Source organism: Callorhinus ursinus, unplaced genomic scaffold (assembly GCF_003265705.2).
Source record: "Callorhinus ursinus isolate GAN/ISIS: 27379988/994484 unplaced genomic scaffold, GSC_fseal_2.0 scaffold94, whole genome shotgun sequence".
NCBI classification, from domain to species: domain Eukaryota; kingdom Metazoa; phylum Chordata; class Mammalia; order Carnivora; family Otariidae; genus Callorhinus; species Callorhinus ursinus.
In genome coordinates, this window is record NW_027397156.1 from 1,394,942 (window position 1) to 1,408,481 (window position 13,540).

Consider the following 13,540-nt stretch of genomic DNA (forward strand, 5'->3'; position numbering starts at 1 on the left):
ATTGCTCTGAATTTCAGGCCCCTCTTTTACAGGCTGGAAAACTGCTGCCGTAGAAATAAGCCCCAGTACTCTCTCTACAGACGTAACAGCAGAATCTGACCCAGAAACCCTCCAGAGGGCAGTCAGCACCTCCCGGCCCCTCCGAGAGACAGACAGTACCCCCGCCCTCCCTCACTCTCACCTGCACCAGGACGTACTGGCACTCCCCAGGGAACAGGTATTTGAGCCCGTCGAAGGTGAGGTAGTGTGCCATGCCGATGGCAGAGCACGTGGCATCACACACGTGGTCCGTGCAGTTCCACTTCCGGTCCCGACAGACGCTAGGAACAGTAATGGCCAGGATGACCAGCTGGGTACTGTGGTGTGGGGGGCTCTTCGGGGCATTGGGGAACGAGAGGCAGTGAAGGAACAGATTGCTGTGGGGTGCCACCCAACCCTCCAGGAAGCCTCTAGAAGTGAAGGACCTGTGGGGTGTGGATGTGGGAAGGCAGTTGGCAGTCATAAATGGTCACATTTTTAGAGCACAAGGCCAAGGAGGAGAGAGGGAAGCCACGCTGCTCTCCTGTTACAAGGGGAAAAGTGAAGCAAAGAAGCAAACACGTCCCCCAAGGGCATCAGGTAGCCAGGGGAAGAAGCCCAGATGCTCTGAGGATCCCCTGCTATGAATTTGCTGAAGTTCAGCCTCCCCTGGAAGTTGCTGAGCATGGCCATGGGATCTCTACAGAACAGAGACACTGAGGTTGAGAGCCCTCTGAGGTGAACAGGGAGAACTAGACACAACAGAAGGAAAGTTCTGAGCTGGGAAAACAGTGATCAACCATCAACTTCTGCCAGGAGAGGTTCTGTGTGTACATAGCTCTGTTTAAATCTACAGTGATTTGCCAACTGCCACAGCACCCATCCCCCACCACCCTGTAACCAGAGCTGACATCAGGAAGCCCATTCTGTGCATCAGAGGTGGTAAGCTCAGACCTCAGGCCTGAGAGACAGCTAAGCCCCTTCCAGGTCCCAGCCCTTCCCACCGCTGTCCACGCGGGCCTTCCCCTGAATCTGTGCACAGCCCAGAAGTCATGGCATGATGAGTGAGCAGAGCAAAGGGCCAGCGAAGGGTGGCCACAGAGAAGAAGAAAACCAGCCACCCTCCGAAGGTCTTTTTTGAACCATGCCATTACAAGGACAGTTGCAGTATGCTTAGAGGACAGTATGAGTCCAGAGAGGGACCCTCCAAAGCCCATGCCTTTTGGCAGCTTGGTCACACATGCAATGACCCATATGGGCTAAGGTCCTTCTTGGAAACACTACTCTCCTGGAAGACTGTCTATGCAGGGTCAGCACAGGTGAGGACACAGATTCTCCCCCACTTTACAGATAGAGAAACAGAGGCACAGAGAAAAGGAAAAGAATAACCATGTTCCCCCAGGGTGCTGGAGGCAAGTGCCAGAGGCCCTGTGGCTGTGTTGGTCCCTGTGTCCCCACTCCTGCTTACCCCACCCCAACGGCTCGGTCCCCAGGCAAGCCTCTCCCAGGGGCTCACCAAGTGTTGCAGTCAATTTTCACGGTTTCTCCTGGGGCATATTCTCTGCCTTGGTGAAAACAGGGACACCTTTCCAGAGCCACACACTTGTTCTCATGTCGGACCTAAGGGAAAGGAAGCCAAATGTCTTGGGGGCCATAGTATGATCTAAAGCCCTGCTAGGAAGACAGCCTAGGCCACAGGCCAGGCCAGGGAACCCATGCACAGGCTGGGGCTCGGCAAACACGCACACCCATCCACATGGACCCCCCCCCCCACCGCTCAGGTGGAGACACTCCGACCACCCTCTGCCCTCATACCCTGCTGGGACCATGGTGGAGACTGGTAACCTGTGGCCGAAGCCCCTGGAATGTGCATATCTTAGACGCAGTAATTCCACGTAGAGGATTTCTCCAAAGGAAATAGACTTAGGGACAAAGGTTAACGTAGAATCATTTATCATTGCAAAAAATGGAAACAACCAAGTGTTTGACAATAGGAAATTCATGAACTCTATTAAGGAATCTCCAGGTAGCAGTGTGCTCTGGAGCTAGTGGAAGCGCCCTTTGGAAGACTCTTAAATGCTGTGAGAGATATTGAAGCTGTTCATTTTTCAAACAGGGAAAACTGTACATACATATGGTCCCAATTATAAAACTACATATATATATATATGAAAACTATACACACACACAATGTCAAAAAAAGACTAGAAGGAAATACAGAAGTTCCATCCAAATCCAAATCCAAGCGATAGAGGAATAGAGGAATTTTATTTTCTTCTTTGGTTTTTAAAGTTTTTTTCCCAAATGTTCATCAATGAGCCTGTATTACGTTTACAACAGAAAAGATGGATGATATATTTAATAAAATTTAAATGCATTTAATACGCTGGGGGTGAAGGCTGCATATTGGCCATAGACAGGGATGGACCAAAGCCAGAGTCTGGGGGCTTGTTCAAGCCCGCAAGCCCACTCCTCACCCAGTACCCCGAGATTCTGACACCCTCCACAGGGTTATGCTCTGCTTCCCTGACCTCCGCCCACAAAGAAAGCACTATGTGAGCATATTATACTCTCCAGGTCTGTAGGGCCCAGAGGGACAAAAGAGGTAAGACCGGCCCCAGTGGGCTCCAGAAGAGCTGTCCAAACCCACTCTGACCCCAGTGTGTAGACATGCTTCTGTCCCAGCCCCAGGAGGCAGCCCTGGACATCTGCTCTGGCGTGGCCTAATATAGGTGATTGAAAAGAACCCTGGGTCACCCTCAGGTGGAGGGACCATGGCACTTTGGTGCCAGAGCTACCTAAGGGGTGAGAAGCTCCTGGTATGTCAGGATCCGTATGCTCCAGTCACTACTCAGACAAGCCTGAGTTCCCAGGGCTTGGAACCAGACAAAGCCCTGGGGACAGGGCAGTCTTGGCCTGAACAAAGGGCTTTTGTGTCAGGGACCAGAGGCTAAAGTAGTGTGTGTGTGTGTGTGTGTGTGTGTGTGTGTGTGTGTGTGTGTGTGTTTGGGGAAGGGATGGGAAGAATAGCCTCCATTGCTTAACCACCACCTTCACCCAACCCTAAGTCCTCAACACCTAAGTCAAGGGGGAGTGTTGGAGCACAGAGAATGAGGAAGAGGCAGGTCCGCCATGTCCCGTTCTCAGAAGACAATGAGCTTAGGCGCCCAGTAGGGAAGATGGCAGATTGGGAGGCACAGGGAGGGGGCGACCAGTGTCTCTCTACCACAGCCTTCATAAGCTGTCACAGTTAGGGTTCATTCCCACATATCCCCCACCCCCAAGCTTCATCAGCTCTGACTTAAGTCCGTGGCCTGCCACTTAATGGCTACTCCTAGAATGACCACTGCATCTGCTGGGGAAGCTCAGCGAGCTCTCCAACACCCACACCTACCACCGATGGAAACCAGACAATAAGTCTCCTTATTGGAAACATTATGTGAGACAAAAGTGATGCACAGGGATGGATTCCAGGAGACAGAGCCCTGCTCACCTCACCTCACCTCACCTCAGCTCACCTCAGCTCACCTCAGCTCACCTCAGCAGAACATGAACTACACCTTCTCCTTCGAGCAGGCTGAGTGGAGGCTCCCACACCTCTTGGTCTGCATGCTGGCTGTTTTTACCTCTATCCAGGATATTCAGCCCATTGACAAAAAGTCCTGCACACCCATGGCTCAGGTGGCCCTCCCCCAGCCCAGGGATGAATCCCAGCCCCCCTCCAATAGACATAAACTTCAATCCCAGCTTGGTCATGAGATAATGCCACCACTGGGCAGCTCCCATTTCCTCCTCCTGCGCTCTCACTGACAAACCACATGGCTCCTCTCTGCCCTGACTCATTGATGGATTACAGTATTAAAATAGACTTGGTACTGGAGGAGAACTGCTATAGACAACAGGGGTGTGGGGTTCGATCCGTAAGTGACAGCTGGAGAGGGACCAAGCATAACCTTAAAAGGAAAGAAGAGGGTTTCCAGGCCTCACCTCAGTACTGGCTCCGACTTGGGAGAGAAGATCAAATAACACAAGCCCAGCCAAAAAAACCCAGAGAGTCCTAAAGCATTAAAAAAAAAAAAAATCCCTGGAGATAGAAAAATAAAGGCACAACACTGGGGATGAACAGGATCCAGATGAGGACCGGGGGGACACGTGGGGTAAGCCAGGATAGCAGTCCCCAACTGGGAAACATCGCTTGAACATCATGTTCAAAATGAAGAGAACCATCTCTGCCTAGCGTTTGTCCCTTTGGGACACCAGAAGAATAAGATAAAGTTAACAAGTGCCCTTCCAAGACTTCAGAAGAAAACAGGCAGAAATCGTTGTCACTATTCATCAACTTGGGACATCTTGAGGAAGAATGGTTCACGCCAAGAACATGGTACTAGGTCTTGGGCAGCTCCAAGAAAAATTATGTAGTAGAAAAAAATCGGTTTTTTTACTCTTCTCTGAAAAGGCCCCATCTTCCCCCCCGCCCCCCAGCCCCCATGCATGAACACCATACCAGCCCATTCTCCAAAATCTTTTTTGACTTCCAACTATCCTCTGTTCATTCTCCCTACCCCATCAACACTTCCAGCTCCACGCAGCTGATTTCAACTAGATGTTTGTTAAGGAGGAAAGAATCTGATTCAATAATTCATACTAAGGGGCGAATGACTTCCTATGAGGATTTATAAGTCTGTAAGCTTTCTAAAACTCTTGTTAACCAAAATGAATTTGTGCTCATTATATGTCAGTAAATCTGATTAGGTGACCAATCATATAAGGAGTCAGAGATATTTTTGAGACAGAAAGGCTGTGGGGCCTTTTAAAATTACATCTCATAGGATTTATAGTGCCCACATGTGAGGCCCACCCTGGATGGGCCCCAGAGCCCCAAACTCCACATTTCAAAAAACCAATGCCAGAGTCTTTTTATTCTTCATATTGGGTCAGTGAGAAAACCAGGCATCAAAGGACCAGAGAGATGAACATGTTTCCCAGCGGCCAAGGGCTTCCTCGTAGCAGCTGAACTAGGTACCAGCTAGGAAAGTGTCACTACCAGATTTCAGAGGGTAAGTGAGCGTCCCCCAAACAGGGGCGCAACACTTTCCACGACCACCTCGCTGGAGGGAGGGAGGCAAATAGAGCTGAAAGAGCCCAGTCTGGGACTCAGGAAACCAGAATTTCCACTATAGAACTATGTAGCCTTGAGTGGTTCTGGTTCCTTTCTTTCTTCAGACTCCCATGTGATAGAAGGGGCAGAAATCATGAGTCCTTAGGGCTTCTCACTTCACCAATGAATACTGTTCCTGAAGAGAATTAACAGGGTGGCTGGAATGAGTGAGCTAGGCAGTGGGTTGTGCTTTGCTGTCACCTCGTGGTAAAAGTGGGTAATATTCTAACAAAGGCAAATTCACTCAATTTTTGAACTAAAGAAAAAGAAATTTTTCTAAAGCAACCCCCTTATTTGATTGATCTCATGGGCCTCCGAATGTGGACACTGAGGTCTTAAAATTGCTCCCAGTGTGTGCTGATTTCCTATAGCATCTCTCTGTTCATAATATGATTCATGGTTTTCCTCCCCAAGCTTCTAACAGCAGTCATCAAAGTACCACTTATTAAGCGACTTCCATGGCCCTGCCACTGTCACCGCCAGTCCTCCCAACCGCCCTCCTAACACAGTTTTACAGATGAGAAAAATCAGACTCAATGACTTGCTACTCCGTTAAGTAAATGTCAGGAGTCAGGATTCACACCCGGAAGGACGGAACTCCAAGTCAGTGCCTTTTCCATGCAGCCTCTCCACCAACCATTTATCAGGGAGGGCGGCACTGGCCACATATCGAAGGCATCCCCCCGACTTTGTTCCATTCAAGGAGACCTCTGCACCAGCAGAAGGAGCAGATGAAGTGGCCAGGAAACCCCATCTCTCAGCATGTGCCAGGCCTGGCACAAACTGCAAAGAGGAGGGACCCCCAATCCATTCCCAACATTTTCAGACAGTTCCTGCTGGCCTTACAGTGGACGCTGAGTGATGCCTTCCTTATATGGGGAGAGGCAGTCCTCAACCAAGAGCAGTGCTGCTCAAAGCATGGTCCCCTGGCCAGTGTCGGTCTGTGATGATGTGAGTATGTAAAAGGATTAGGTGCTGGGACAATCATACGGCAATTGGCCTGAGTAATACATCACATCTGAATCTAATAAAAATGGGGGGAGGCTCATATTTCGTATGTCCTTGCTTTTTGTTTCTTTTTTTCCGATCATTTGTTTCTATTGTATTTACAAAAGCTTTGGTCCACGACAGATCGAAAATGTAAGAAAATAGGCCCTTCACAGATCTCTCCTGTGGACAGAAGGAGGTCAGCAGAGCCTCTGAGACTGAGCCTTGATTATTTACGAAAAGAATCAAAGCTATCCCTATGATTCTGTAAGCACTTTCACCTACAACCCCTTTGGGCCCGCAGCCAACACGTGATGAAGACAGAACAAGAATTATGTGCCCATGTCACAGATAAGGCAACTGAGGCTCAGAAAAAGAACAAACGCTCACCCAAGGGCGAGTGAAGCCTGAACAGAGAGCTCGGCCCCCTACCCTGTTCCTACTCAAGTGCTCTTTCTGCTCCCCTAGATCTGCCCCCCAGCAAAGAGCTCCTCCCCCACCCTACCCCATCCTGGCCCCCGCTCAAGTGCACAGAATGAAGAATCCCCAACCTCCTCCCCCAAACCCTCGGTCCCATGCCACATCCTCACACCTCTCCCTGGGGACAGGCCGCACAGAGAAACACCCCTCGGTAGGATGTCTACACTGCGGGCCCAAACAGCTCCTTTGTCTTTGCGCTGTGGCCAGGAATACGTGTCTGGTGCAGTAGCCTGCACACTGAGCACCGCATACATCACGGACTTCTCTGCTCTGCTGAATCCGGCCTCAACGATTTGCACCTCCATCGGCATCCTAATGAAGCAGTTGTAAAAAGAACTCAACCTCTTCCACTCTGAGCTTTTGAGCTTAGAATCCCCTGCGGTTGAGGTTAGAGTCACCTCATCGTATGACAGATACCTAAAGACTGTCCTCAGAGTGCGCGCCAAGCACTTTGGGAATGCCAGGGAGCTCCTGATGGTGTGCCCACATCCTATGCATGAGGTCTCACTCTCCACTGGGGATTTGGGACCATGATGCAGCTGTTGTGGTTGTTATCTAAGATGATCTGTCCTGTTTACTTCATTGAAAAAAAAAAAAAAGGTTTATCTAAGAGTCTCTGATGCTGACATAATCCCCTGAGTGATGCCCCTTTTCTTGCCAGAGGCTTCTCTGATGTCTGGAGAATTTCTCCTCCAGGTACAGTGAAAGGACAGTCAAATAAGAGGCCCTCAGGGTAAAAAGAGCAATACAGAATCTTCCTCTCCCCCATCCTATTTTTCTTGCCCCTAGCCAGCTCTGAGTCTGTCCTCCTTATTTAGCCTCCTTGAATGGCCCCCTCCTGCGAAGGCACCAAACAAGACCTTCCAGGTGGGGGTGCTCCCAGGCCAATCTCTAGCTCCCCCATTAGAAAAGACAGTTCAGAATTGTCAGAGACTAAGGCAGAGGGGAAGATCCCAGGGAGAATGAAGAGCTAGTCTCTCTGTCTTGGAGGAGGGCTGGAGGGGAAGGAGAGAAATCGAGTGCCCTGCACAAACCCCAACGCGCAGCCTGCCTGAGGGCCATCGGTGATGGGTCCCAGTTCCCTCTGCAGGATATTGGCAGCTCCCACCGCCCAGGACCCCGCCCCTCAAGCCAAGGCCTGGGCATCACTCACGCCCTGTACAGTCATATAGGAGAGCCATCCTGCCCCCTCCTGTTTTGGCCTCTACAACTCCTGCCCCAGCCCCACACTACTCACTTTGGGTGGGTATTGGGGAATCAGATTCAAGGAAAGCAAGAAGACATGATGCTTTTGAAACAGAAAAACCCAGAAGTTACACCCTTCAGGGTGACAAGAATAACCTATGTATGCAGTCATCCCCCCCCTTATCCACAGGGACACATTTCAACACCCCCAGTAGATGCTTAAAATCGCAGATAGGACCAAGCCCCATATATGCTGTTTTTTTCCCTATACACCCATTCCTATGATAAAGTTTAATTTGTAAATCAGGCACATAAGAGATTAACAGCAATAACTAAAACAATTATAACACTATACCATAAGAAAAGGGATATGGATGTGGTCTCTCTAAGTATCTTACTCTACCCGCTCACCCTTCTTCTGGTGATGATGTGAGAGGATAAAATGCCTTTGTGATGAAGCGAAGTGAGAGGAATGGTACAGACCCTGAGACAAAGCGTTAGGCTACCGCAGACACCTGCTTCTGGACCCTCGTTGACGGTGGGTAACTTTCACTGCGGGTAGGGGGGTAACAGTAATATATGTGTACAAAACTGGGCCACATGCAGGCTTGGCAGGGAGCTAAGGAGCCTGGGCCCCGCACCAGCAGCCATCTAGAACCAGGTGGTGGCAACCCAGCATGCCTTGGACGATGCAAGTCATCCCAGGAACTGCTAGCCACAGGCTGTGTGTCTTTTAAGAACTGGCCAGGACCTCGTGACTCACTTCACAGATGAGGAAAACCAGACTCAATGAGGGGAAGAGCCTGGGGCTGGTCCTTGCTGGTGAAGCGGCAGCAACATCAATCAACATCTTCTCTTGCAATAGAAAGTTCTACGCATATATGCAAATAATATGCAAATATATGTGTGCCCTCTCCTCTTCATATGGGGAATGCAGCAGCCCTTGGGAAAATTCCAAGGGAAATACCTGTTTTCATGGTTAAGTATTTTCTGGAAATACTCGCTTTGCTTCCTGTGGCACGTCTGTGCACAAAGTTCCTGTGTTTTTGTCAGATTTCATCAGGATGGAGTCCAGACCCTTTCCCACCATCTCCCTTCCCGGCTGTGGTGGCTGAGTCAGCCACAGAAGACTGGAAGAAGTCCCCCACCCGTGCCCCCATCACCACCTCCGCCCCGTTACCATTCTTGCTCAGCTCCTGTTTCTTCCTCTCTCTGCTCCCAAGCCACCTCCCCGCTGCTTAGCCCACAGGGAAATGCAAGGCTGCCCACCCTCTGTGGCTCCGGTGGCTTACCATGCCCGGGGGACAGAGGCAGCCAGAGACGCAGCCTGTGCTCATGCACTGCAGGTCATAGTTCTGGCAGGTTTTGGCACACTCGAGCCCTTCAGCTCTCGGGTTATCAGCAGGACACACCAACTTGACCATGGGAGGCCGGCAGGACAGGCTCCTTTTGCCTTGGAGGTAGAAGAAAGTAAAAGAGTCGATGCATCTCCCGTCCACACTGTCCTTGGTCCCCCCACCCCCCGGGGCAGCCACTCGCTTCGAGAGACCCAGCCGCCCACTCCCTGGGATCAGGTGCTCCAGTGGGCCTCGCCCTGAGCCAGGATCCCCCTGTGAGACTGGATGGCCGCCTCATCTACTCATCTGAGCCCCTGACCTTTGCCTAGGTCGAAGGCATCCCTCCTGCCCTCTGCATCCCATGTCATCCCGCTCCTCATTCCCCTTGAACCTACCGCAGCAGGTTGCATTAAATCAGGATGTACTGTGGAAATGTCCAGACCTAGGCTTTAAAGGACCTGTGTTTGGGTGCTAAAAAGGAAACTTTGTGGGCCCCAGCTGGACCATTCATAAAATGGTCACAACTAATTTAGCCACAAAATCTTTAAGGTGGACTTTGCTTCCATGTCATCCTCTGCCCAGCCACTGTCCACTCCATTTGTTCTGTTTCAATTTGCTACACTCTGTCTCTCCACACTCCTCCCTGCCGTCTCTGCTTTGTCATCCTCCATCTGATCACCTCTAATGCTACCTTCTGATATACTATCTATTTTACTTATTTGTTCATTGCCCACCACCCCCACTAGAATACCAGAATATATGTTCCATGAAAGCAGGGTTTTTTTTTAAGACTTTATTTATTTATTAGAGAGAGAAAGAGAGAGAGCAAGCACAAGCAGGAGGAGAGGCAGAGGCAGAGGGAGAAGCAGGCTCCCCACTGAGCAGGGGGACGTGGGACTCTATCCCAGGACCCTGAGATCATGACCTGAGCCGAAGGCAGACACTTAACCGACTGAGCCACCCAGGCGCCCTGAAAGCAGGGGTTTTGTCTCTTTTGTACATGGATGTATCCTACTTCCCGACAGTTGGTGGGTAACAATGACTGAATAAATGATGACAGGAGGATTGCCACAGCACTTTCCTTTCAAAAACCCAGATGCACCTCACAGCATTTATATCTGACTATATAGAGCACTTACTATCTCCTGTGGACAAGTTCCAGCCTTACTTTTAAACAGAAACTTTTGTTAAGAAGCTGATAACCTGAAAGACTAAGTGGACCTTCCAAATTGCACAAAATTCTAGGAGCTTCCTGACATACACACATACATACATACATACACACATAATAAATTTTAAAAAGCACCTTCCAGGGACTATAGGCTAGAAAACAGCCAAGAGGGTGGTGACACAAGCAACCGTCGGAGAGAGGGACAGAAGGACTTAGTGACCCTCTCAGGTCTACTGTGGACTGAATGTCCTGCCCCCTCAAAATTCACGTGTTGACCCCAAAGGTAGTGATGATAGGAAGTGAGCCCTTTGGGAAATGATGGGGGCCATAAGGGTAGAGCCCTCACAGATGGGATTCATGCTCTGATGAAGAGAGCCCACCGAGCTGCCAGCCCCTCTCGCCCTATGAGGACACTGAGAAGTCTGCAACCCTCACCGGGACCCTGCTAGCACCTTGACCTTGGACTTCCAGGCTCCATAACTGTGAGAAGTGCATTTACAAGACAAATACAGAAATACAGAAATCTGTATTTCTCACACTTAAACCACCTAGTCTGTGGTATTTTGCTATGGCAGCCTGAAAGAAAGAGACAAGGTTGCAAGTTCTGATTTCAACTTCTGAGCCGTCCACGTGCTTGGGATCTTGCCCCAGCTTAAGGCTGAGAGATACTCCCCAAGCAGTCACATGGGGCATCCTGACTTCTCTCCCAGGGCAAACTGGAGAACAAATACAGAGCACACATCTGGGTCACTTAGAGAGATGGGGTCTTGAGGGAAGAGAAAAGCAGAGAGAGGTGGTCAAGCTGGCGGTTGAAAATAGCCCATGTATCTGTCTAAAATCATCCCTCTCCCTCTACTGGGATAGTCTTTTCCAAGCAAGGCTCCATCTGGAAGCCAATTAGTTCTCCTTGATCATAAACGTGAATATGGTCCCACCAGTGCCAGGCCAGCCCCTTCTCCCTTCTGTGTCTTGTCCTTAAACAGTGTAGCAACTATTAGGACCTTCAAACTGAGAACAAAGGGTCCAAGATCCCTGCATTCAAATCCATCTGAAAAGCTTTCTAAACAGGTGTCCTTGTCATTAAAGACCTAAATGTGAGATCTGAAACCATAAAAATTCTAGAAGAGAGCACAGGCAGTAATCTCTCTGACATCGGCTGTAGCAACTTTTTTCTAGTTAGGTCTCCTGAGGCAAGAGAAACAAAAGTTAAAATGACCTATTGGGACTACATCAAAATAAAAAGCTTCTGCACAGTGCAGGAAACAATCAACAAAACTAAAAGGCAACCTACTGAATGGGAGAAGATATTTGCAAATGACATATCTGATGAAGGGTTAGTATCCAAAATATATAAAGAACTTACACAACTCAACACCCAAGAAACAAATAATCCAATTAAAATATGGGTAGAAGACATGAACAGACATTTCTCCAAAGAAGACATCCAGATGGCCAACACACACGTGAAAAGATGCTCAACATCACTCATCATCAGGGAAATGCAAATCAAAACTACAATGAGATATCACCTCATACCTGTCAGAATGGCTAAAATGAACAACACAAGAAACAACAAGTGTTGGTGAGGATGCAGAAAAAGGGGAACCCTCTAGCACTGTTGGTGGGAATGCAAACTGGTGCAGCCACTCTGGAAAACAGTGTGGAGGTACCTCAAAAAAATTAAAAATAGAATTACCAATAATTCCACTACTTGGTATTTACCCAATGAAGATAAAAACACTACTTTAAAAAGAAACACGCACCCCTATATTTACTGTAGCATTATTTTCAGTAACCCCACTATGGAAGCAGTCCAAGTATCCATTGACAGATGAATGGATAAAGATGTGGTATATATATGTGTGTGGTATATATATATGTGTGTGGTACATATATATATATATATATATATATACATACACACACAGTGGAATATTATTCAGTTATAAAAAGAATGAAATCTGGCCATTTGCAACAACATGGATGGAGCTAGAGAGTATAATGTTAAGGAAAATCAGTCAGAGAAAGACAAATACCATATGATTTCATTCATATGTGGAATTTAAGAAACAAAACAAAGTAGCACAGGGGAAAAAGAGAGAGAAACTAAGAAACAGACTCTTAACTCTAGAGAACAAACCGCTGGTTACCAGGGTGGAGGTGGGTGGGGACACGGGGGAAAGAGGGGATGGAAATTAAAGAGTGCACTTATCACGATGAATAAAAATCAATTAAAATGATTAGATGAATAGATGATAGATAGATGATAGATCTATAGATAGATGATAGATAGATAGATAGATAGATAGATAGATAGATAGATAGATAGATATCCTTGTCAGAATGTCCCTGGGTAAAAAGAAGCCAAGGAAGGAGGGTGGTCTTCACTACAATCAAGGCAACCAACTTACAGCTGCTCACTAGGTTAAGGTCACTGTGGGCAAAACGGAAGTCCCACTGAGTCCATCTTGCAGATAACTGAATCTTTTCCCCTAAAATTCCTCCTTGCCTCAAAAATTTGGATATACACATGCAAAGGCACATCAAGGCCTGAGAATCAGTCACACAAACAGCATTGTGTCAGTCCCGACACGCGCCCGAACACATGCGCACATGCACATGGGCCAGAGCAGCCCAGCGGGGAGGTGGGGAGCCCTTCCGGGGGGCTGTACTCACTGCGGTGAGACAGGGGACTGCTGAGCACGGTGTTGGGCAGCAGGCTGCCTGGGGCTCCGCTCGTGGTGCAGTGCATGAAGCCATCCTCACAGTAACTGCAGAGGGGAAGGTCAGAGGCCAGCTTTGCAAGAGTGGCGACCCTGGGATCCTGGCCGGCTCCTTCTCCTCGCCTCCCGCTCACCCTCTGCCCCCTCCAACTCAGGCAGTCTCGTAACGCGACGGAAATGCAAGCTGCTGAGCCTCCCAGTGGCCTCCATGTTACCAAACCTAATGGAATGTCTTCAGTTCTTTCCTTACCTGATCCTTTTCCACATGTTTCATCACTGTGACTATTCTGCTCTTCTAGGAAAAGAAAAAATCTCTCTCTGTTTTCTCCTACCTTCCTGGTTGCTCCTTCAGTCTCACCCCCCTGCTGGCTCCTCCCTCGGCTCTCTCTTCTCACCCTGTGCCGTCATCCACACCCTCAGCTTCTATGACAGAGATGACTCGCACATTCACATCAGCCGCTGGGGTCTCCCCCTTGAACCC

At 48.9% G+C, this 13,540-nt stretch overlaps 1 protein-coding gene across 2 annotated transcripts in view; it reads right to left on the reverse strand.

Moving 5' to 3' along the window:
• The window catches only part of VWF (von Willebrand factor), a 140,328-nt gene that overhangs the window by 58,906 nt on the left and 67,882 nt on the right, over positions 1-13,540 (reverse strand). For both annotated transcript variants that reach the window (XM_025851854.2, XM_073888725.1), the window contains 4 exons: positions 13,013-13,107; positions 9,121-9,281; positions 1,535-1,638; positions 182-320 (listed from right to left, as the gene is read on the reverse strand). In XM_025851854.2, coding sequence (XP_025707639.2) covers positions 182-320; positions 1,535-1,638; positions 9,121-9,281; positions 13,013-13,107 — 499 coding nt within the window. The remainder of the gene's footprint in view (positions 1-181; positions 321-1,534; positions 1,639-9,120; positions 9,282-13,012; positions 13,108-13,540) is intronic.